The 25,570-nt window shown below is 53.0% G+C and overlaps 1 protein-coding gene across 3 annotated transcripts in view; it reads right to left on the bottom strand.

The window, feature by feature from the left end:
* Sulf2 (sulfatase 2) overlaps nucleotides 1-25,570 on the bottom strand; it is a 96,187-nt gene that overhangs the window by 9,560 nt on the left and 61,057 nt on the right. For all 3 annotated transcript variants that reach the window (XM_074074949.1, XM_074074950.1, XM_074074948.1), the window contains exons 4-11: nucleotides 22,423-22,574; nucleotides 14,678-14,847; nucleotides 10,709-10,859; nucleotides 9,349-9,524; nucleotides 6,334-6,462; nucleotides 4,959-5,015; nucleotides 4,406-4,535; nucleotides 2,672-2,867 (exon numbers count right to left, since the gene is read on the bottom strand). In XM_074074949.1, the coding sequence (XP_073931050.1) occupies nucleotides 2,672-2,867; nucleotides 4,406-4,535; nucleotides 4,959-5,015; nucleotides 6,334-6,462; nucleotides 9,349-9,524; nucleotides 10,709-10,859; nucleotides 14,678-14,847; nucleotides 22,423-22,574 (1,161 nt within the window). The remainder of the gene's footprint in view (nucleotides 1-2,671; nucleotides 2,868-4,405; nucleotides 4,536-4,958; nucleotides 5,016-6,333; nucleotides 6,463-9,348; nucleotides 9,525-10,708; nucleotides 10,860-14,677; nucleotides 14,848-22,422; nucleotides 22,575-25,570) is intronic.

The following is a 25,570-nucleotide window of genomic DNA, read 5'->3' on the forward strand; positions in this document are numbered from 1 at the left end:
GCAGCATCTGGCACATGGTAGGGCTGGTAGGTTAGTTGGGAGCATAAGCAAACACCAGTTTACCTGGGCCCATCCCAGAAGCCTCTCCTCGCATCATTCCTGGGTGTTTCCTCTGTTTGGGGCTGGCTGGCTCTGCCTGGCTTCCCCAGTGGCTAAGGCCCCAGTGGCTAAGGCCCCAGTGGCTAAGGCCCCAGTGGCTAAGGCGGGCTAGGGTGAGAGCTGCTCCAGGCGGGGGCTTCCCAACCTGTGGGCTGGTGTGTGGGGCTGTCCTGTATATCACAATGTCCCTGGCCTCTCATCACTAAATGCTAGTTTTATCTGTCACTCTCAATTGCCCAAATGTCTTCAGACATTGCTAACTGTGCCCTTGGGGAGTTGCTGCCTCCAGTTGAGCCTGGGATAGAGTGTTTGGTCGTAGGCTCTTGCGGGGAGAAGAATACTGGACAGGAGGTGGCACTGGAGTCCCCTCTATCAGTCTTGTGACCAGTCCTTCCCACTGTAAGGAGCAATCCCACCCCTGGTGCTCCCAGGGCCGTTGGGAGGTACACTGAGACAAGCTTTGCTGGTACCCTGCCGTGGGCTAGGCCTCACCACCCCGGCCGAGTAGCTCATCTGCAGCTTTCTTTCCTAGAAGCACTAATGGGGCAGGGGGCAGAGGAAGCTTCATTTTGTCACAAGTTCTTATTTGAGGATTATCTACTGTGCCACATATCAAAGCAAGGAGATGGTAGTAATGCAATTTCATCTGGAATCACTGTGTTCAGCTGATAAAATTAGCTTCATCAGCTGGTGAAGAAATGTGACCAGGTACAACCACGGGGCAGTGTTGCTGCCTAGCTGTAGGGGCCAGGGAGCCTCAGAGGGGACCACTGGGCTGCATCTGGACGGCCACACCTCTAGGCTGCAAGGTTCTACCATTCAGCCTTAAAAAGGAAGGGGATTCTGACAAGCTGCAGTGTGATGCCTCACAGGACACTGTGCTAAGTGAGAAAAGCCAGAACCCAAATGACAAACACCCTAGGGTTCCACTTACATGAGGCCCCTAGAGCAGCCAGAGTCATGGAGGTAGACAGTGCTTACTGTGCGAAACAGAACATTCTGGAAACAACGTATTTAACACTAGTGAGCTGATACTTCCAAAGGCAAGAAAAATATGTATGTATATATTTATAAATATATATATATGTTATGTATATTTCACTGCAATTAATAAGCAGAACCAAATCTTTGTAAGGAGGCCAGAAGAAAGGACACACAGGACACTGCACAGCTCAGGAGGGGACACATCTAGCCAGCCGAGTTGCTGCCCAGGAGCCCGCCAAACACTTTAAAAAGTTTCATTTCTGGTCTAGGGCTGTGGCTTAAGCGGTAGAGCACCTGCCTAGCAAGCATGAGGCTCTGAGTTCAAACCTCAGTGCCACCAAAAAAACAAAAGACAGGCTCATTCCCATGGCAACGGGTCACTCCCCCTAGGTCACGAGGAGGAGCTGAGTCATGGAAGGGGGTCAGCATCACCCGCTGTGGTGGCTGAGCCCCCACAGTCATCCTCCTTATGCCCAGGACTCTGTGAACACCAAGCCATGGTTGGTGGGCATTCGAGCTAGGCCGCGGGCCTCGGGTCACAGCGTTTCCATCGCACACAGAGAGCCTACTGTGTGTGTGTGCATCACAGAAATGACACTTCATTGCACACTCGTAGTGGGTCCATTTACACTGCTCTGTTGGCCAACAGCACAATACCCTGCCTGAAGGTCGCCTGTAGCCCTAGCCAGCACATCAGAGCTGCCCTCAGGGCCAAAAAGCATAAAACTGTGTAGCATGTGGCACTAAACAGATTGTGACAGGACACTTCTTTATAGTGTTAAAACAGGGAAGACTAGAGTAGCCATAGCCTTTTTTTTCCTTTCTTTTTGCACCCTACATTTGAGCCAAGGCCTCATTTCTTTTGCTTTTTGTTTTTCAGATAGAGTCTTGTGCTTGTGCCTTGGGCTGGCCGCTCATCCTCCTATTTCTGCCTCCCAAGTAGCTGGGATTATAGGCATGAGCCACCACACCTGGCTCCACAGGCTTTTTCAACTTCAGCTGGGAATGTGTGCTGGGTAACTTCAAATGTCTGTGAGTGACCTTGAAACTGCCTTGAGGGTTGATTATGGGGCTACAGATGGGTTTTAGGAGCAGGTGGATTTGCACCCACAGAATCTGAATAATAAGCATCAACTATCAGACTGACCCCTCAAGTACCTCCAGATCCTTCCTTTTCTGACACTACAGCATCATCCATGCCACCCTCACTTGTCGCCAGGTGACTCTGCCAGGTTCCTAACAGTCTGCCTGCTTCTCATGGCCCCTCACATGGCGGGGGGGACCTTTAAGAACACAAACCCCACGACTCCTCTGCTCAGAGCCTCCAGCCCAGAGGACCCTGCCTTGGAGGAGGTGCCCTGTGAGCTCAGACTCCAGCCCCACCTGCACTTCCTCTGTCCTCTAGTGCTCTGTCTTATCACTGCCACCCCCACTTGAATGGTGGCTTCTGAGGGGTTTGGCAGCGTCCTCAGCTCCTAAAATGACACCTGACCCTGGAGACAAGAACCTGGAATCGCTGGAACATTGGAAAGGGTTTCCCCAGGTTCCTCTCCCCCCTGCTCAGTTCTGCCCAGGCTGTGACACTTACTCTTCTTGAAGAACTTTTTCCGACGGCCGGCCAGGCTCAGCTTGTAGTCCCCGCTGTCACAGGTGCAGGCCTCACTGCTCTGGCCAGAGTACTTGGGCACGAGGTTGGAGAGGGCGCCACCACCACCTAGCCGCACAGGGCCCTTGCACTTGTGCAGTTTCAGCCTCCCCGAGGCGTCCTCCACGCACTGCCACTTCTGCAGAACACAGCAGGCCTCAGGCCCAGCCCTGCCCTGCCCTCCACACCCACTCCCCCCACCTCCCTATTCCTGCCAGCATCCAGACATTGGCAGGTCCTCCCTCTGCCACCTCCAAGGGCCAGTTCCTCTCCACTGGCCCAGCATGTGCCTCGGCTGAAGGTACCATCACACCAGCAAGATGCCTCCGGCAGCCCCACTCTCAGGCTCAGCTGCTCCTGTGTGCCATGCCCATATGGCAGCCAGGGAATCTTTTTACTGGGCCAGACGGACCATGTCACTCTGCTACTTGAAACCTTCCAAGACTTCCCACTGTCTTTGCGATGACCTGAGCTTTTGTTCCCTGCACATTCTGGCCTCTGCCAGACCTCATTTCCTGCTGCTTACCTGCCCTTGCCATCCTCAGCCCCACCACGCTCTCAGTCCCCAAATGTGGTGTTGCCACAGGGCCTTTGCACTTGCTGTTCTGACTAGAATAGTTGTCTAGATGCTTTTCTCCATTTCATCATGTGGCTAGAGCCTTTCCATCCTTCAGGTCTCTGCTCCAATGCCACCTGTTTGAGGAGGCCTTCTCGTACATTGGTAAGCATTTCCTCTCCCCACCCTCCCCAAAGGCTAGGTAAATACATTGTAGTATACGTGCACATATCTGATTCAAGGTAAATACCATCACTTTCTAAATCTCTCTGGTACTGATCCCTGTTCTCTTTCCCGGTCCCAGCCTTGGGACTCCCCACTGGGTCATCAGCCCTGCGAACAGATTAGCATTTAGGGCCTGCTCTACCAAGTGAGCAAACCACACCTGCTCTCTTGTGTTATAGAGCATTTGCCACACATGAGCCCTGGGCACTGTCACTATCCCCACATTAAGAGGAGGCACAGAGAGGTAGAGGGACTTGTCCCAGGTCACACAGCTGGGAGAAGCAAGGAGATGGTAACGTCTGGTTCCATGTCCCCTGCTTACCTTGCCTCCTTTACCACCAACCCAGTGTCACCTGGTGGTTGGATTCTGTCAACCATACTCGTGTCACAGCCTCCTGCTGCGCTCACTCTTCCTGGATGTGGGCTAGTGGGCTGTCCCCTCTTGCCTGCCCCACTTTGCTCAGACATCCTCCTTCTCTCCCTCCTCCTCCCCCTTCCCGAGCCTCTCACCCACTGGGCTGCTCCTCTTTACTACCACTGTCACCACCATCACCATTAATATTCACTTATGAGACAGGGTCTGGCTATATAGCCCAGGCTGGCCTTGAACCTGTGATCCTCCTGCCTCAGCCTCCTGAATGCTGGGATTACAGGTGTCAACCACTATGCCCAGCTAGGTCATTTTCTATTAACTCTATAAATGGAAAACCAGCCACAAAGAAGGCACTGTACAAGTACACGCACTGAAGATAAAGCTGTAACTCCTGTGGCTATCTGCTGCGTTATTCAGCAAGAGGGCTGGCGAGGAGCCAGGGTCACACCACAGGAACTGCTCTGAAGTCAGGGCCAGGGCCTGCTGAGGTGGGCATCACAGCACTGCATCTGGGGAACCTCACCTGGCCCAGCTGCTCGCAGGCTGTCTGGTACTCAGCTCGCTGACACAGGTCCTTCACGCGCTGATACTTGGGAAGGAAGTTCTCTTCTTGGGCATCCACCTTGTCACTGTCCCTCTTGTGGAGCAGTTTGCTGTGGGAGATGTGGGGCTGGCTGAGCTCGGAGGAGCCCAGAAGGCCCTGCCTTGACTCTGCTTCAGCCTCACTGAACCAGATGTGGATCCAGCTGCCCAGGGCACCTGGAGACTTAAGCAACAGGAATCTGCAAGCAGCCCTCCCAAGTGTGAGTTGACAATAAGTGGACAATGGAGACATTGTTTAGGCTGGACACATGCTGTCAAAAGGTGACACGGGCCTGGCCTCCGGGCATGAATTTTGTGTCACCCACATAGCAACTGTGTCTGGGGCTTTGGCCACAGTCTCCAGGTCACCATCAGGAGGTATGGGGACAGCAGCATCCTCGCTCTTGCCCTCACCTGCCCGGACTTTAACAGCTCAATCTCGAGGGCGGCAGGAGCTGCCGGGCAGAGCCCCCCAGCCCCCAGACCACACTCACCCCCTTTCCACAAGGAAGGAATCTCGCCAGACACGCAGCTTCTTTTTCAGGTGAAACCTGGAAAATGAGTAGGCTCCATCTTCCCGCCTTCTGGACCTCTGTCCCTGTCCCCTCCACCCAGGCAGGGATGGTGCCCAGAGCCAGTCGAGGCCAGTTGGTCTGCCCCAGGCTGGTGCATGGAATGGCTCTTGGGGGTGCTGGAAGCCCGACAGCCTCCTCTGGGCAGAGCCATTTCTTCCCAAGACGTGAGTGTGAAGGCCCAGTCTTGGTGGAAAGTGCTTTAAGTCACACATGGACTGTTGTGCGTGTGTCCATCTGGACACCTTCCAGGAGCCTGGTGTGTTCTCGTCTGGCTCCAGCAGCAGGGGAGGGCTGCATTCAGGTTGTTCACACTGCAACTGAGGACTTTTCCCTTTGTGAGTAGTGTGCATTTTCTGTAACGGGACCCTGTCTCTTCCATTTCGTAGATAGGCACACTGAGGCTGAGAGGACACAGCTACCCTGCACCCTGAACCCCCAGCCTCCCCCTCCCCATGTATGTCCACTTCATACCCTTTCAGCTCCCTCAACCTCGTAGCTGGAGGGAGGAGGCTAAGTGCATGTGGTCCCCTACAGGGCAGCCAGATGCAGGCCGACAATGCCCCTCAGGGCTGGAAACTCCTGACGCTGCTGAGGAAGGGCTCAGTGCAAGCCCAAGGTCAAAATGATTCCTGTGACTGGTGCATAGTTTCAGCACTGGCCACCAGGGGTCGCTCCTGTCCTTTTTCCTATCCCTCTTTGACTGCCCCCCTGCCTGCTCACCTATTTTTTTTGTTCATTGTTGCTGTTCCCTTCTGTCTCCCAGGACAATTGCTCACTGTTGCTGTTCCCTTCTGCCTCCCAGGACACCTGTGAGCATGTTCCCATCACACCATCCACCATTAAAGTCACAGAGTATGGTGATGAAGACTGCATTCCTGGAGTTGCATCCTGACTTGTTGACATTTACCCAACTTTTCTGAGATTCAGATTCTCAGATGGTGAAATGGGGCTGTGATGCCTGCCTCGCTGGCTTACTGTGAGGACCAGAAAGACAGAGTCCCCTGCAAAGCACTTAGAACAAGGCCAGGCCCAGCCTGCACACTCATTAGTGTTACCCTGTGGCTATGCTGTTTGCATAATGGTAGCTCTGAAAGGGTCCTCATTTCCAGAGAGGAAGATGGACCCCTCGGGAGAAGCCATCTTTCTTTCCCGCATTAGGTCAGTGGTCAGCATGTGTGTGGGAGCCTAGAACCCCAGATCTGGTTCTGGGGGACCTCTGACCCACGTGGTTGGGCTCTGGGTTCACATAGGTCGGGAGTCCAGCAGCAACCCCAGCTGCCTGCTCCCCCCTCACCGATTCACAGGCCGCTCCGTGTCTAGCAGCTTGAGGATGGATTTTCCGTCCATGTCTGCAGGGATGTCCAGACCAGCGATATCCAGGATGGTGGGGGCCAGGTCGATGTTGAGGACGATGTGTGGGTTCCTGGGGACAGGGAGAGCAGCACATGGTTATCCGAATGGTAGTGCCTGGTCCTCACTAGGGAGAGGGGCAGCTGGACATGGAGGGGGCGATTGTGCCCCAGGACCCTCAACAGTTCCTGCTGTGGCCCCAATTCAGGCATCCCCTCCCTATGCTCACCCCCTTGTTCTCTATTCGGGCATGCTGCAGAGTGCAGCCCACCAGACAGAGGCTGCCTGCCTCAAGAGCCATCACAGACCCTGGGCCTCTGGGGCCAACACCAGCCCCACGTGGTTCTCACAGGCTGGAACAGACGGGCCCCTGAGTCTGAGCCCGTGTTCCTCCCTTCAGAATATTCTTCTTCCAGAGACCCACATAACACTGACCTCATCCTGGGCTTCTTTGCTCAGCTATTACTAAGGAGGCCTGTGACAGGCCCACGTGGCAGGGACCACCCTCCTGTATCACCTCTTAGGAATGGTCACTATGCGATCCACTCATGTGTGGCTTGACTCGCTCTAACCAGCCAGATGGCTGTCACTCTGGGGGCTGTGTGGCAGGTTGTTCATCTTGGTCTTGCTGGCATACCCGCCCTTGTCTCTTTCTCCCCATGTGGGCTGTGAAGCAGCAAGGTCACCACAGATGCAGTACAGCCTAGGGGCAGGCTATGGGGTTTTAGTCCTCAGATGAGACCCTGGCCTGCACAGAGGGCTTGTCTTGCTGCCCAGACTTTCCCTTTCAGTGAGGCAGTGCGTGTGCTGTTCCACCTGCTGTGCTTGTGGCATTTGTTCTGCAGCACAGACACTGGGCACAAGGCCTTCCTAAAGACTCTACTGAGAATATCTTTTATTGCCCACCTCCCACTTCTGTTCCCAATGTGGTGTAAGTGGCTTTAGGGGTGAGAACCTGCTGAGCGGATGATGGATGTGTTCCGTCCCTGTCCCATTCCCTGAGGGGGAAAGGCAGGCCCGGGCCCTTGAATTTTGGTCCTCTTTGACTCTCTGCCTCCCTAGCCCAGCACCAGGTGAGCCTCAGACAGGTGGCCAGGCATCCAGAGAATGGGGTGGGGGGCTGAAGCTGTGTTGGGAGGGGCTAGAAGACCAGTGTGGGGTGTGACAGCATCAGCAAGTGGGCGAGGGACTGGAGAAGATTGTGGAGGGAGGGAGGGAGGGGGCGAGGATGGTAGCCAGCAGTGGTGTGAGCTGAGCCCAGACCCTGGTCCTGCTGCCCAGGCTGAGTGGGACGAGAGCAGTGGCTTTTCCCAGCCACACGCCTGCTCTGTGCCAACAGCTCCCAATCCTGTTCTGTTCAGGCCCTACTGCCTGGCCTGGTCACCCATGGTTTTCTGTCAGCCCAGGCTCCAGTGTCTGGCTCAGGGATGGACACATGACCCCAGGCAGGCTGGTGAGAACCATCCTCAGGGCCTCTGTTCGAACCACTGTTTGGTTTCCTATGTTGGATGACTGAAAGCCTGGAGCCACCATGAGGAGAGAAAAGCTGGACTGAGGATGAAGCCAGTTTAGAGGAAGCAGGGCCGAGAGATGGAAAACAAGCTTCCTGATGCCATATGACTGCTGGATCCAGTTGTGCCTGAAGCCAGCCAGAGTTATCCTCAGTTACCTTTTCGTTACTTAAGTCACTGCATTGCCTTATCTGAAGGTCATTGCTGCTTGGAACCACAGGAGTCCTGTGTGACAGGTAAACAGCTTGTCTTCAGCACCAAGCCTGATGTTAGCATTCCTGTGTCCAGGTAGGGTGTACTTTTGGGTCCTATGAACTGGATCCTGAACCACAATGTCAGAGCTTGTACCTAGTGGGTCAAGTTCTTCCTGTTCACAGGGGCAGGTCAAGGTTTCTGAGAGGCATTCAGTGTGGGGGATGGAAACAAACACCACCTGGCTTTGTATCCCAGAACCTCCCCTTACTTGATGCGTGAATGCGGGCAACCTAACCTGTGTCTCTGTGTCCTCAGGTGTAAAATGGGGCCAAGAGCCCCGACCCCTCGGGGTTGTTGTGAAACTTAAACAAACCGTATGGCCAAGAGAGGCTACGACCAGAGCCTGAAGAGAAAGCATTATGTAAGACGGTCATTATCACAGCCATTACGATGGGATGCTGAGGTTCAGTGACAGAGGGGCTGGATGAGGTCACTGCTCTCTGGACTTGGACCTAACTCTCACAGCTTGCTGCCTTGAATGCTCTCCCATGTCCAAGATGATGGAGCACATCAGTCTGGAACTCTGCATGGCTCTGCCAATGCCCTCTCAGGATCCTGAACTGAACTGGGCACAAGCCAAGTGTGGTCTTATGTCTGGACACTGTGGATGTCAGAACGAATGGGAATCTCTGCCTCGATGGACCTGCCTCTCAAGACACCCATTCCTGCTGGTGTCTCTGGGGGTCCTTGGATGCTTCGAGGACACTGCTGACACAATCCTGGCCTTTCTTCAACCTTCCTTACCTCAGACAGCACTTTTACTCACCATTGTGTTGTCAAGGATTAAGCCATGGAGAAGGGCTGGCTGAGAGCATGGCCCCACTGGTAACTAGCTGCCCAGCTAAGTTCTGGGGCTCCTTCCTGATAGCCACCAGGCCAATGGCTGCCCAGCCTGGGGCAGAAATTGAAGCCCCCTTTCCATTCTGCACACCAACCCCAGAGTTTTCTGTCACAACCCCACCATAAACCACCTGTTTTTCAGGGGCTGCCAGCTCCTGGCTGCTCTGTCCTCCTCACAGGACTATGAGATGTGCGAGAACCCGCCCTGGGTGACATAATGGTCATTTCCATTGATGCTGAGGTTCACCTGTCAAAGTTGTGTGCCTGCCAGGAGGCTTAGGTTCCAGCTGCAGCTCTCATGCTGAGCTGAGCCTGGAGGCCTCCTCAGGAGCCTGGGCGTGCAAGGCACTTACAGAGAACCGGCCTCCACGTTGGGGCCCCGCACATAGAACGGGACCCTGATGTCGAATTCATACGGCATGGACTTCCCTTTCACCAGGCCAAACTGGCCGATGTGGTAGCCATGGTCGGCGGTGTAGACGATATAGGTGTTATCCAGCTCGCCTGTCTCCACCAGCATGTCATAAATCTGGAACACAGGACAGGAGGTGAGGCAAGACAGAAACCATGTGTCCTGCTCGCCGCTGACCCATGTGACAAGGTGCTGGAGGTCCCAGGCCCCCTGGCTGTTCCTGTTTCAGGACACCTCTCTGCAAGGCTCTTGGGATTGTCCTGTGAATGGCCGAAGCCCCTCCCCTCTGCCCTCAAAGGTGTCTCATCTCCCACCTTTCACTGATCTGTGAATTGCCATCTCCCTGCCTGGTGAGGGACACTTATCAGGCAGCACTTGTGTCACTTTGTGTCCTGCTTGCTGTAGCCACGTGGACCCTCAATAAATGCCATCAAATGAATGAATGGCAGAAGCTGATGTGGCCCGTGGCAGGAGTCTGTGACCTAGAACAGCGCTGTCCTGCAGAACGGTCTGTGATGACCGTGATGTGAGTCTGTACTGACCCACTCGGTGGCCGTGTGCTCGCAGGGCTACTGAGCTTGTGAACTGGGGCAGCTTTGACTGAGGGACTGAATTTAAATCTCACTGAATTTTAATTAATTTAAGCAACAGCCATGAATAAATAAGACGTGTGATGCATACCCTCGTACTGGACTATGATTCAGTCACACAAAGAAATGAGTTCTAACACCTGTCACACCACGGGAGGAAAACACTGTGCTCGGTGGAAAAATCCAGACGCAAAGCCACGCCAAGTGACTCTGCTTCTGCGAGGCATGTGGAATACCAAATCCATCCGGTCAGAAAGAGCGTGGTGGCTGCTGGGGGAGGGGCATGGTGTGCGAGGACGATTTGGGGGTGATGGCTAAGGACTAGTCAGTCTAAAACTGACTGTGGTGACGGTCACACAACTCTGAATATATTAAAACCATTGATTTGTACATTTAAAGCAAGTGGACCGTGTGCTGTATGAAGTATAGCTCAATAAAGCTGTTAAAATTATAAATGGCAAAAAAAAAAAAAAAAAACCTGTAGTAACTAGCCACAGTGGCTCCTGTCCGGGCAGCACGATGCAGATCGTGACTTTCACACGGGCACAGGCTCCAAGCCACTTTCTAGGTGTAGACAGTCCTGGGCCCTCTGCCTTCTCTTTCCAGTCCTGTCCAGGGAAGGACTTCAGGAACAGCTGCAGGGCAGAGGCTTCCAGCCCAGGTGTGGCAGGTGGCTTCCAGGAAGCGGGTGTGCTGGGACGGGGGGCCTACCGTCTCCATGGAGTCGTCCACGGACATGAGCGTCTGCAGGCGCTTCCGCTGCAGCACGTTGGTGAACTCCATGTGGATGGGCTTCATGGGCCCCGTGTAACGCAGGATCCAGTGCTTGTCGGGGTTGGGTGCGTAGTTGTAGCTTGGCGTGCTGGCGGCAAACACAGGGCTGTCAGGTGGCAGGACGCCAGGCCCAGATCCCCTGACCCCCTGACCCCCCAGACCCCCCAGACCGCTCATGTTACAGGTACGCGCCTGTGGCCTACACTTGGAGGACGGTGCCCAACGGTTACTCTTCTACAATTGTGGGCTTTTAGTTGTTGTTTGGTTTTTGAGACCGTCTCACTATGTAGCCCAGGCTGGCCTTCCACTCTCCATTCTTCTGCCTCAGCATCCCGAGTGCTGGGATTCCAGGCAGGCGCTACCCTGCTGGCTCCCAGGTTTAGTGTCTCATTTATGGAAGAGGAAAGGGAGCATCAGAAGTGAGGGACCCGCCTGGGGTCTCACTGAGTGATGGAGCCTCTGGGTCTTCTGCTGTGTGGTCAGCTGTGGTTATTAATGACAAATGAACAAATACATGGTGTCCTTTACTGGGCAAAGGCTGCATGCTGGGTGCAGTTGGCAGCGCTCACCCCTGTCATCGCATAGCTGTTTTCCATCTTCCTGGTGAGGAAAGAGGGACAGAGGCCCAGGGAGGGGAACTAATGTGCTAAAGGCGACCTGGGACTCAAACCCCAGCAGCTGAGATGGCTGTCTCTGCCATCTTATTACCAACGCTTCCTGACTCCTGGAGCCTGTGTGGGCCCCTCCCTCGACTGTGGGTGCTCAGGTAGAGACACTCCCACTGAAGGACTGAGCAGCTCAAAGCCCAGGAAATCTTCTGTCATTCTGGTAATGTACTGCTCCATTCCAAACCAAGAGCTCCTCCTGGCACCTTAGGTCATGCAGGCCCAGGCAGTCGAGTGTCCACCCTCTGAGGACAAGCCCCAGTCGGCTTGGCCCCTTGTGTGGTAACTGGGTGTCAAGAGGGCAAGGGCCATGGGGAGGGAGGGTACGACAGTCCAGTTGGAGGGGCTGATCCTGTTCGCTGGCACCTGCCCCCCAGGTCTGGAACTCATAATGGCCTCAGATGGGAGTAATGTGGCCGGCCACACTCTCAGAGGCCATTGCTATGTGCAGCGGGAGGCAGCTGCAGCCTGGGGCTCCTTCTGGATCTCGCTGGCTGATCCTTGGCCTCCTGCCGCTAAATCCTACCCAGCCCACTGTCCCCTTTTGGCTAGCTGGGGCCTGACCTGCATGTAGCACATTCCCAGGGACTGGGAATGAGTCTCCTCCCCTGGCCACCTCGCTGCCCAGGCGCTGAAGGGGCTGTGGTGGATGGGCAGAACCACTTAGCTCAGAACGGGGTCCGGGGGAGAGGGTGTTGTGTTTAGTGTCACCCCTGGACCCTGTCCAAGCCTGCTGGGGTCGCCCTTGGAGGGCGGTGGTCAGGAGCCCTCATAGGAAGTGCCTCATAGGACTTTCTATGAGGGACCCTTTGGGAGGACTGGGGGCCAGAAGCTTCAGCACTGGGTCCTTGGGGTGAGGGTGTGCACCCCGGCTGGCTGGTGGCCTGTGCCAGGCCAGGCTCCCTGGGGGTGCTGGCGCTTTTACAGGGCCACCGCTGCTGCTTGTTGAATGAAGGTGTAAAGCCCTTGCCCCACAGGCATCCGAGGATCCCCTGGGTGTCCCTGAAGGGCCTGGAGAATGTCCTCTCCCTGCTGGTGGGGGATAGGAGAGGTGACTGTCCTCATGGCCTCAGCCAGCTCAGCTCCTCGTGTGGTACATTTGAGAGCCTTCCACCTGTCACCCCAGGCTGTCAACCCAGCCCAGCTGTCCCTACAGGGGGTGGCGGAGAAGAAAGGCATGCTGGGAGCCCACACCATACCAGGCGCCTTACCTCGAGACGGCGTGTGTGTCCGTGCCTGTCTGCGCGTGTCTGTGCTTGCATGCCTATGTGTTTCTGGTGTATGTCTGTTTATTTGTGTCTGAGTGTACCTGTGTCTGTGAGTCTGTGTGTCTGTGTACCTGTGTGTATGTGTCTGCATGTTTGTGGGTGTGTGTCTGTTGTCTGTGTATCCTTATGCGTCTGTGTCTTTGGTTGTGCGTATCTGTATTTGAGTGTCTGAAAGTGTGTATGTGTGTGTTTGCATGTGTGTGGCGTGGGATGGTAGAGGGATGACCGGGGACGTCATATCTCAATGGCATTTGCCACAGTCCACAAGGTCTGGCCTGGGGTAGGGACAAGGCAGGCTTGCTGTGATGAGTGATCCACTGGACACTCAGATAGAAAGACCTGGCACTCTGGCTGTCCACGCAAAGCTCTGTCCCCTCTTCTCTCCTCCAGTGTCCCAGCTACAGAGCCCCTGCTTTTTTGGTTTTGCTTTGGAAATGCCTAAGCCTCAGAAACCAGAGCCCCCAAGTCCCGTGGTGAGACGAGGGAGTCTGGATGAGCCATAGTGGGCACTGCCCGTTTTCAATTTTTGTAAATTGAAAACAATAAATGAGCAGACATCACCTGACAACTGTACCATGAAACTGCGACTGCCCAGAGACACGGTGGCAGGGGAGGCTCCGGGGATGGGGCTGAGACTCAGTCAGCCACAAGCCCCTAGTGGGGAGGGGGAGACTGGGCCTGGGGTGGAGGGCAGGGGGCCCCAGAATGCAATTCACCATCTTCTGTCAAGTCCTGCTCCCAGAAGAGCAGGGGACAGAGGTTACCACACCACCTTATCTTCTCTGAGCTGTCAAAAAGTAATTACAGCAGGGGGCGAGGAGGGCAAAGTGACCCAGTGTAATCGAAGTTAAATATCCTGAGCCAAACTGCCCTGTCCTTGTCCTCTCACGGAATGTCACAGTGAGGACTGCTGAGTATCACTGCTCAGTGGGGGGTGGTTTGAGGCACAGAAAGAACAACATTCTAGAAAGATGTGCCAGTCAGGCGGACTGGAGGGGTGGGCAGACAAATAGGAAGCAGGAGTGGCAGCTAGAGGAGGTTGTGGTGGGGACACTCCTGCAGTCCCACATAGCTGCAGCTGGGCAAGCCCGAGTCAAGTTTCAGAAAGTGACAGCCTCTGGGATTGGGGATTTAGCCCAGTGGAAGAGCACTTGCCTAGCAAGTGCAAGGCCCTGAGTTCGGTCCCCAGCACTGAAAAAAGCAAAACAGAAAACGACAGCCTCACCTGCCATTGTTGGTTTTTGTTTTTTTTTTTGTTTTTGTTTTTTTTTTTGGTGGGACTAGGGTTAAACTCAGGGCCTCTTTCTAGGCAGCCGCTCTACCACTTGAGCCACGCTCTGCCAGCCGTTTTTTCAAGATAGGGTCTCATGAACTATTTGCCTGCGCTGGCTTTGAACCTACGACCTGATCTCTGCCTCCCGAGTAGCTAGGATTACAGGTGTGAGCCACCAGTGCCTGGCTCCCTGCTGCCATCTTGAAGCAGCCTCAGGTGACCCTGGGCCAGAGCCTCTGAAATAGACTTAGAGGCTCTCTTCCACTTTAAACCTCGGAGTCATTTGTGACACAGCAGCAGAGGACTGACATCCCTGGGGTCCCTGTGAGTCTTAGAGACGTGTCATTGTGTGGTAGGGCTTGGCACACAGCCCGCTACACTTGGTAGCTGGTAAACCTATGCACCTTTCTCAGAACAACAGGTTTAAACGTAGGAAGAAAAACACATGGGACCACAAAGGAAACCCCACACCTGCCAATCACCCACTGGCCTGGGATCCCAGCCCAAGATCCGCCCTCTATTCTGGGCTGTTCCAGGCTGTACTGGCACCACCACTGACTGGCAGCGTGCTCTTGGGTTCTTCAAAACCTGGAGGATTTGGGAGAGGGCGCAGTCATGTCACCCTCATTGGTCTACTGTCACTAAGACCCAACTCCCCCCATGCTAACTATGGCTCTGCCAGGCGGCAGCTGCAGCTTACATGTGCTGGGACGCGTTGGGAAAGAGGCGTGAGTACTGAGGGGCTGAGTCCTCGGGGCCGTGGGGGGCCGCATGGCTGATGACCATGAGGACGGGCCTGTGCGGGTACATCTTCTTGGATGTGCGGAAGAAGCTCACACTGTCGTTGGTAATGAGGTCTGTGAGGTAGTCCTGGTGGGAGACAGGAGAAGGGTGAGGAGCTGTGCCAGGCACTGGGGACACAGCAGGCAGCAAACGGAACTGACAATCCCTTGTCCTTAAGGAGCTGTCGGTCAAGGGCAGGCAATAAACAAACAATTACAATACAGAGAATGGTGCTAGGTTCAGCGGAGGAAAACAAAGCAGAGAAGAGGTAGAGAGCAAGGGAGTGCAATTTTTCATTCCCTCATGACAGATATCGAAAGAAAAATGGCGAACGCGGATGGGTGCTTATCGCGTGGCAAGGGCTGTTCTGTGTTCACTTGCATTAGTTCATTTAAGTCTTACGTAGTCATAGGAAGTAGGTATGATGACAGTTCTATTTTTTACTACAGGAAATGAAGGCGCAGAGAATTGAAGTGAGTTGTCCAATGTCACACAGCCAGGACCCCTGAAATTTGGTCCCTAAGTGTGAGGTCTTTTCAAGAGTCTGGTACTGCAGGTGGGTATATCCCTGCATCTCTGGAGTGTTTATGCTGTGGGAAGGAGAAGCAAACACGTCTGCAAAGAACCAGGATCATGATAAGGTGTGATGGATGAAGGAAAGAAGACAGGAGATAGAAGGAAGAGTAACTGGGAGCTGGTGCAGGGCACATAGTTCAGCTGCAGCAGTCTGGGGGGGCCTCTCCGAGGAGGTGGTGTTTTAGTTGAGACCTGAGTAATGAGAAGAAGCTGGGCGTGGGAATGTCTATACCCCAGACTTCAGGCTCAGCTGCCTGCTGGAATCCCTTGGGGGGCTTTCCTGATGGCTGAGCTCACTCGGATGTGATTGGCTTGTGGTTTAGTCCCAGTATCAGGCTTTTAAAAGCTCCCCAGAGGACTCTAGAGGACAGTCAGAGCAGAGAACTGATGATGGGGGGTTCCAGGCAGAAGGAACAGCACTTGCAAGGCCCTAGAAGTGTGAAAGGGCTTGCCATGTGTTCTAGGCACAGAAAAGAAGGCAGGGAAACAGCACAAAGGTTTTCAGCAGTGTCCCCAGAAAACTGAGAAGCCAGCTTATAGATGGGGCAGGAGAAGAGATGGAGGAAAAGAAAATGGCAGAAATTTGGGGGCTTTAAAAGCTCAGCTAAGAGATTTGCTGAAACCCTTCTGAAACTTAGTAAATCTTCAGCCACTAATTCCTCTTGAAGGCACTGAGATCCGCTTCCTAGAAAAAGAAGCTGTGTCCCAAGATACAACTTTCAAAAAGAGGTATTATTTTAGAGGAAAAAAAGGTGAAGAAGGGACTATGATGTCCATCGTAAAGTAACGTGTACAACATATGGACCTGGGACGATGTCACCACACACCCAAGACGTGCTCCTCCGGGTGTGCTCACTCGGCACTCACTCTGCAAGCCCGAGGACGGTCACTGCAATATTGCTCATGAAGCGAAAGCACACTGCAGTGACCAGTGGCAGGAGCGCAGTCAGCCAACTCACGTCTCTGTCATACTGTGCAACGCAGCTCGCCCATCGAAGGAGGCAGGTCTGTGGTCCCGATGCACCGTACGGGACACAGCAAGCGACAGGCCCAAATGTGGGAAGCAGGGTGGAGAGAAATCAAACATTTAATCTCAGTCTTGAAAACCAAAGAAAACTCTAGAAGGTTCAATATAAAGTGCTAACTGAGGACTAGGAAAAGGGAAGAGAGGACCAGAAAGTCACTTGCTGCTTGGCATACTTTCCCCTGAATGCTTTTTATGGATCAATCTTGAGAAGAAAAGTTTTTTTTTTCTTTAATAAGCTTTTAGCAAGGACTTATTTTAGTATAACGGGATCGAGGAAGGAGAAATGGGAAAAAAGGGAGGAACATTTCCTGTTCCTCAAACATGGAGGCTCTGGTTTGCAGTCTTTATTCTCTCTGACTGGGTACACCCTAACCCTTAGACATGGTTTTTGGGTGGGTAAGAAGGGGTGCTGGTTATTATTCCAAAACACAGAGATACCATATAGATCTACCCAAAACACAGGGACAATAGGTGACCTTTAGGACTAAATTTATTTATTTATTTTAAGAGGGCTTTGCTTTGTAGCCAAGGCTAGCGTAGAATCACCACGTAGCCCAGGCTGGCATTGAACTTCAGATCCTCCTCCCTACGCCTCTTGAAACAGACTTAAAAAGGGGCTGTGTTGCACCTATCCTATAAAATAATATATTACATAAATCAGAGAGCTGCTGCCAGAGTTCTGGGTCAAGGTCTCAGAAAGTTCTGAAGATAAAGGTAACTAATAGTAACTAAAGGTACTCTCATAAAGGTAACTAACAGCAAAGTGGGAACAGTGTGAGCTCCCGGGGTGAAGAGGAGGGTCAGCGCCCTGCCGGGTGACCACCAGTGCCCGCAAGGGGACATGTCAGGAAGTGCAGGAGAATGTGCAGGAGCCACCAGCTGGAACTTGCTGCCTCCTGCAGGTGGGATGGGGTGGGAAGAGGCTTGTCACTCCTCATAATAAACCTATGTTCACTGTCTGGTTTTAGAGCTGGATGTCTGGGGGTTAGTAAGCAGTTTTAATCCATTAGCCGCTACGCCCAGGAGGATATATAACGGAATTCTACAGCAGTGACAAAGAATAAACTAGAGCTGCACAGATCACTGTGGATCAAATGTGGCCAAGTCTTACAACATGGGGCACGTCTTACCCTGTTACGGTGGGAGGGAAAGCTAGGTGATGCAGGCTGCCTTCGATCCAGCAGCACTTACATAAGTAAGAACACACAATATCGCACTTTTGAGATAACTTCCCATGGGATGAAGAAGAAAGGCACGTGTGGAACAGTGTGCAGGGATTTCCAGACACTGTTACCCCCAGGAGAGGAGGCAGGGCGGGAGGAGCGAGGCCCAGGGGAGGCAGTCAACTCCTACAGGCTCTGTGTCGGTTTACGCCTAACCCTTGCTGGATTACTCACTGCACCCGCCCCTCTGGGCTGCCTGAGCGTTTAAAGTGCTAATAGATGTTACGCTCTTGCTCCAGTGCCCTGCACACAGCCGGCTCTTGATAAGATTAAGCTAGTAATTATGACTGCCCAGCAGCCTGGCAGGTTTTCTGTAAGTGTAAGAGCTACTCTCTATCTGTCCCTGTCAAAAGTCTCTCTGTTCTAAGACTTCCCTGATCTCTGCTGCGCCCCAGGAATCTGTGATGACACCTGACTTTCTTACAGCTCCCTCCCTCCATCCCTGTGCACCAGGAGGGGACTCTACCCCAAATCACCACGGGTGGTTAGCCACGGGCTGACCAATAAGAACCAACCATCCCTCCTGCCACGGTACTGGAGCCAAGTTGAGGTGACAGAGTGAAGGACACGAGGGGACCTGGGCCAGGGTGCTGGGGGCAGTGTGCAGCACATTTGGGAGACAGTGAGGGACACAGGTAGGACCTGGTCATTGGCAGGACTGTGGGTGCAGGAGTGGGTTACAGCTTTCTGCACCTGCTGGCTTCTGGTTTGGGCAATTGCAAGACCCTATATCAAAAATACTCAACACGACACAGGGCTGGTGCAGTGGCTCAGGTGGTAGAATGCCTGCCTAGCAAGCATGAGGCCCTGAGTTCAAACCCCAGTGCTACCAAAAAAAAAAAAATTGTGATTCAAAACAAACCAGGAGCTGTACCCTTTTAAAAAACGTTGACGTGTGCAGTGTGGTACCGTCATGTCTATGCACAACGTTAGGCAGCAGGTTCCCCGATCCTGTCATCTTGGAGTTGCAGGCGACTGGAGCTTCACACCTGCGGAGCAGGTGCTCGCTTCCCCTGCAGCCGCCATTCTCCTTCCTGCACGGGGGATCTGACTCCTTCAGATCCTCTGGTAAGCGAGCGCTTTGTGCACTTGGCTTATTTCACGAACCACAATGACTCAAGGTCACACAGGTAGAAGCAAGTGATAACCAACACTTGCTTCTTTCAGGAGGCTGAATGAAGCCTCGTGAAACTATTCGAAGGATGAAAACCACTCTTGGGCTGGGGATGGAGTGTGCGTGAGGCCCCTGCACGACAAAAACCAATAAATAAAACCCATTCTTAGCTCATGGTTCCACACAAAGAGTGGCAGGCTGGACTTGCTTGCTCCCTGGCCTGAAGATTACAGCAGGACTTTGAAGCCAGATGCCTGGATTCGAACCCTGACTTTATGACACTAGCTGTGTCATGGGTGGCCTGGTTAAGTTACTTAGCCTTTCTGTGCCTCAATTTTCTCCTGTGCCAGTTGGGAACAGCAACAGTGCAAGCCTCACAGGTTGTGGCGAGAAGTGCTAGTTGGTGTAAAATGTTCAGGCAGTAGCTAATATCTGAACCAGCCACATGGGCAGTGAGGTGTGCCTCAGTCGTTCTTCCTGAAGCCTTCGCTTGCCCCGTGAGTTAGGAGGGGCGAGCAACACTGAACTGAAGGGCTGTTTTGTTTTGAGAGAGGTTCTTCCTATGCAGCCCAGGCTGGCCTTGAACTCACAATCCTCCTGCCTCAGCCGCCTGAGTGCTGGGATTACAGCAGGCCACTGTCGTCCACATTGCGATGAAGCCAGTAGGCCCTTGCCACTGTGGTGCCATGCCATTTGGACTATTCAGAATCCTGAACTAAACACACTTCTTTTCCCCTTTTTAAAAAATTAAATGACGTTGTGCCATTTTTATTTGTGTATAGTTGAACAAACTTGTCATTGCAATAAAAGAGAAAATTTCCCAAATGAGAAATGTACAGAAAGAAATCAGCACACACGTGTTCCATTTACATGGCTTTATACCTAGATCAACCTATGCAGGAGACCCTCACCGCTGAGGAAACACTGGGACCTCTTTTCTTTATGAAGTGCCCAGGGTCAGGTACTGTGTGATGGCAACACAGAATAGGCTAAGCTCCCAGGTTCAGGCCCAGGGGCCGGGGCTTGCCGGCCCTGCCTTGGCTAGAAACTCCAAGCTCAATGGCACTCCTGGGATTTGCACTCTGGACCTGAGCCAGTTCTGCTTCTGGAGTCTCCACCATGCCCCTGTTCCCAGGCCCCATGCATCTGTGCCCCCATCACGGGGGCTCTTGCCATCCTTGTGTGCACAAATGGGCAAAACAGCAGATGCTCTGTCCCACCCCAGCCCCGAGAGGACCCAGAGGATCCTGGGTAACTTGATTACCAGGCTGCTCTGAGATGGGGCATGGACATTGGGAAGAATTTTAAGTTGGAGGGAGTAGATGGCGTTATGGTTGTTTTTTTTTCCTTGGTGGGACTGGGATTTGAACTCAGGGCTATGGACTTGCAAAGCAGGTGCTCTACCACACCTCCAGTCCATTTTGCTCTGGTATTTTGAAGCCGGGGTCTCATGAACTATTTTGAGCCAGGATCCTCTCCATCTCAGCCCCTCAAGTAGTTAGGATTACAGGCGTGAGCCACCAGCACCTAACACACAATAGCACCAGGGTACTGGAGTCCCAGCATTACCACATTTGAATTGGTGGTACTGGGACTTGAACTCAGGGCCTCATGCTTGCTATGCAAGTATTCTAGCATTTGAGCCACGCTCAGAGGGAGTGAACGTTCTGGGATATCAGGAGAATTTGCCCGTGGTGAGGCTGGGACGAGGCTAACAGGATGCTCAGTCCTAAAAGAATGTACTTTCTATTTCCAAGGAGGCCTGCAGGACGGCTCGATTCCCTCACCGGGACTCTGGGATTGATCACTCAGGAGGTAACGCAGGCCTACTGTGTGCAGGGTGAGAGCTGGGTGTGGGGAGCGGGTGCTGCACAGGTGACATCATGTGTTTTCTGCCCCAGACCCTGGACGGGACCAACCCACACCCGGGAAGGCGATCCATCAGCCCCGATTGCTATCAAAGCAGGAGGGACCCCAGATGCACTGGGACTTCTGGGGGCGTGGGGGGATGGAAGGGCGGGCTCTCTGACAGTTAAGCACTTATTCCAGTGCAAACTTCACTTTCCCTAGGGGTCTATTCTCAGCCCATGTTCCAGGGGACAGCTCTGTGACCCTTCCTCTGGCTCAGGAGCACAATGACCTTCAGCTTGTGGAAAGAATGCACCTCCTGCCCCGGGCACACTGACTGGCTCAGCCAGAGACCTGTGACTGATCCAGAGCCAATGAGAAGCAGTGAGACCTGCAGGGACTCCTGGGAAAGACTCCCATGCTTGCTGTTGGTCAGGGAGCTGAAGATTCAAGGATGGCAGTATTTCTAGGAGGAGAGTCTGTGAGTGGGGTTGAAGGGAGGAAGAAAATGGCAGAGAGTAGAGAGAAATGACTTCCCAGGAGCTCATTTGAGCCCTGTACCCAGACATGCCCAGGGCCACTACTGCTGGATTTTCAGTCCAGGAGGCTACTACGTTTCTTCTTGAACCATTTCAAGCTGAATTCCTGTTTACAAATAGAGTCTGGTGTGGTTGGAAAGGCAGCCCCTGTAGGCCGGACAGGCTCAGAAGACTTCCCGGAAGAGGAGTGAGACGGGACGTGTGCAGGACAGGACAGCACTTGCAAAGGTTTTGGGACGGTTGGTCACAGAGGGCGTGCCCTTGAAGGAGATATTCAGACTCCCGCTCCTTGCTTTTTGCTTTTTTGGCTGCCATGAGGTCTGTTTTGCCTGAGGCTCAAAGCAGCAGGAGCACATGGCCGTGACTGAACCCTCTGAAGCCAGAAGCCAAAATAAGCCTTCCCTTAGAAAGCAGATTAGCCTAGGTTTTTCTGTCACAGTGCCACGGACCACAATCGTTCATTTCCACCTCACGTAGGCTGCCTTGCACTCCAGTGGCCGCCCGAGAGGCTGCAAGAGACTGTGTGGCTTGTCGATTCCTACCTGCGACCAGAAACCCCTTGCTGCCCTGGTCTAAGCGTCTGTCACTCTCCATGTGGCAACTCACCGGACCCCAGAGATGGTTGTAAAACCACAGTAAGATGCAGCAAGTGCTGACAAAGAACATGGGGCAAACGGAAGCCCCGTGTTTCTGGTTGGCAGCTGAGCTGGCTTGGCCACTTCACACAGACTGTGTCCCAGTCAGTCACTTCAAATGGATCATGGAAAGAAATGGGGGCAAATATCCACCAAAAGTCATGGGCCAGGATGTTCCCAGCCACTGGACCCATCATAGATTCCAACTGGAGATGACAAAACGCCCACCCTGGGTTGAACGGATGCACCCCGGGCTGTGTGTTTACACAACAGCATGTCACACAGCAGGAAGGACAAACTGCAGAAAAGGAACCATAGCACAGTGACGTGGATGCATTCACGGACATCGAGCTGGGCAGGAAAGGCAGACAGGAGAAGCACACGCCATGTGGCTTCTGTCCTGTGTGGCTCTGTGTCAGGCAAGACATGGTGGGCGAAGTCATGGTGGGGACTGGGACTGGACAGGGGTCCACAGAGCCTTTTGGGGCTGGGAACGTCCCAGGTCTTGGTCAGGGGAGTGTTGGGACAGATGCACACAGGTTCGAAGGTTCATCAAACTGTCCCCAAGACCTGTGCCCCTGCCTCCTGTTGGCCACACTGAAGTGGAAATGGACTGACAGCTGGGGAAGCACTACCCACACCTAGGCAGCACCCGCCTGCCCACCGGGAGCACCCACGCCCGGGGGAGGGCGCAGCTTACCTTGGAGTAGTCAAAGCCGTGTTTCTCCTTCACCCCGTTCCGGCAGAGCGTGTAGTTGTAAAAGCGGGAGTTTTTAAGGAGCCCGACCCACTCCTTCCAGCCAGGCGGCACATATGAGCCGTTGTACTCATTGAGGTACTTCCCGAAGAAAGCTGGAGGGGGACAAAACCAGGAGGCCACATGAGAAAGCTGACAGCAAGGCTTTCTTGGCATCGCCCACAGCCTGAAAGCAACACCTGGCCCTGCCACAGAGCTCTGGAGCCAGGTGGCAGAGCCCTCGCAGCTCTTATGGGCATGAGATAAACGATCACGGGGAAAATCAAACTATTCTGAATACAGCTGTTGAAATAATACAGTAACGTACTTTAAAATTAATATATTAAAATGAGACCTCACAGAGAGTAATTTCAAAGTAGTAACGAGTGATAAAGTTTGAATTTGCCATATCTGTGACAACTGTAATGGGACATTAGAATTCTGGACTTCTGCTGTGGCTGTGGCTTATGGTCAGAATTAGAACAGAACCTAGTTTCAGTTGTAGGTTAGTGAAAAATTGTGGTAATTTTTTCCCATCCAGATTCATAGATGCTGTGATTTCTACATAGTACACAGTGACCAGAATGGCTAACAGAAAAACTGATCATGCCAAGTGTTGGTGGGGACAGGGAGCAACTGGAACCCATGCACGCTTCTGGAGCAGGTGCACACTGGTCCCACGCTCTGCAATCTCTGGCAGTGCCTGCTAAACTTGTTCAAGTGACGTCTGACACAGCGATTTGAATCTTGGGTATTTACCCAACAGAAAATAAAGTCACACGTGACGTGCTCACGGCATCACTTTCACAGCAGCAGGTAACTTGAATCAAATCAAGTGCTCGTCAACCAAAGAATGGGAAGATGAAATTCCTGCATGTTTATACCACGGAAAACTATGCAGCTGTGAGAAAGACCTAGTGCCACACTGACGAACACAGATGCGGGGTTAGGGGAGCAGGATGGAGGGATGAACTTGTTCATAGGCCACAGTCGCATCTGTGGAATTCTGACAAACCACACTGTACCGTTAATGTATGCTAATAAAACAGTAAGAAAAACAGAACACAAATACAGCAGGCATAAGCATAGGCTGTATCATCCCATTTCCATGAAATCCAAAAAACATGCAAATGTATGGTCTGCATGTGTTTCAGGCTGGATGCAGGGAGAGGGGAGAGGGAGGGGCTAGGGGCTTCTGGGTGAAGCCCTTCTTCTGTTTCTTGTTGGAACGCTGCGGTCCCATTGTGAAACCTTGCTGAGCTGGACACCTGGGGGCAATAAACTTATCTGTGTACTTTGTGTCCACAAATGCCTCCCTCCTCTACTTCACCAGGAAGGAACGTACCTAAAATCTCTTTGTGGGGACAAGGGGACACACAGGTGGTCCTACTGATGCTTTTCTGTTCATTTATCACAGATCAAGGACACTTTTAATAATTACAACATATAAAGCATTTTTTTTTAGGCAGTACTGGAGTTTGAACTCATAGTCTCTTGCTTGCTAGGTGGGCACTCTACAACTAGAGTCAAGTCCCCAGCCCTTTATTCTTTAGTTATTTTTTTAGACAGGGTCTTATGTTTTTGCTGGGGCCAGCCTGGACTGTGATTTTTCTATTTAAGGGTAGCAGGGATAACAGGTCCTTGCCACTGTACCCTGCATTATTGATTGAGATGTGGTCTTGCTAACTTTTTGCTGTTAGCCCCTGGGCTGGCTTTGAACAGTGATCTTCCTAATCTCTACCTCCCAAATAGTCGGGCTTATAGATGTGAGTCATTGTGCCCAGCCTACAAAAACATTTTTTTTTTTTTTGGTAGAATTGGAGTTTGAACTCAGGACTTTGCTTGCAAAGCAGGCGCTCTACCACTTGAGCATCTGCAGTCCATTTTCTCTGATTGTTATTTGAAATGGGGTTTCTCAAACTATCTGCACAGGCTGGTCTTGAACTGTGATCCTCCCAATCTCAGTCTCCCAAATAGAAGGATCATAGATGTAAGCACCGGCTTACAAAGCCATTTTTAAGAAAAGGGAGCATTTGTGAGTGTTCTCCCAGTGACAGTGGTCCTATTCCAGCCCTCCCTTTCCTGACAAGGACACTGGGGACCCAAGTCACTCCACAGTGACACTGAGAGTACGAGGCTTTGTGTCCATGGTGGCTGTGTCTTGTGACCAGGGAGGCTCAGTGGATATCAGTGCAGACCCCAAGATGACAAGCAGGAAGCAGAAGGTGATGTATGTAGAGGGAGAGGAGAAGTGGAGGCTGGGTGTTGTTGGGCCCAGAGCACAGTGTGACTCCTCTACCTAGGACCTTTAAGAACACAAAGGGAGCTAGGGCAGCCTGCTGGCTGTGACAGAGTGGGATCTTCTGCTGGGATTTCCCGGAGACCTGGCAGATGGCTGGTGGTGCCCAGGAGTGGAGGACCCTTTGGGAGCACCAGCCAGGGTGCAGTGCAAAGGGAGCTTCCCCTGAAGGCTTGGCAGGAGCTCCTGAGGGAGGTGTGTGGGAAGGATCTGAGCTCCAGGGGGAGGTGAACACAGGGAGGGTCCCCCAGCAAGGAGCGTCCCTTTCGTGGGAGGGCAGAGCAAGAGTGAATGGAGAGATCCCCACATTTGGAGGGGTGGGATAGCGGCACCATCTGAGTCCAGTTTTTAGAGCGAGATGTAATTAGGTGGTGGGGGCCTCATTAGACAGCGACTTAGTGTCTCTGGCTGGGTGTCAGGAGTAACTGGTGAGACCCACTGGCACAGGAGGGCTATGAGCCAGCATAGGCCAGCCTTTTCTTCCTCTGGGGCACAGCACACATCCTGGTCACAACACCCCGCTGCATCCAGTCCATATGTCCCATGCTCAGCTGGGCTGACTCAGCCCCAGGAGACAATGTCTAGAGGGAGACAGCCCTGGTCATCTGGGGGCTGCTGGAAACCAGTGGCAATGCTAACTATTCTCTAATGCGTAGGGCAGCCCCTCATCACAAAGACCTGCCCAGAACAAAAAGTCAGTGGTGCTGCTGGGTGGAGAGACCCTGACCTTACTTAACAACTCCATCCATCACCCAGGCCTCTGGCGTCTCTCCTCTCAGGTCTTCAGAACCATATTATAGGAGCTGAGAAGGG

This window comes from Castor canadensis, chromosome 5, assembly GCF_047511655.1.
Source record: "Castor canadensis chromosome 5, mCasCan1.hap1v2, whole genome shotgun sequence".
Taxonomy (NCBI): Eukaryota; Metazoa; Chordata; class Mammalia; order Rodentia; family Castoridae; genus Castor; species Castor canadensis.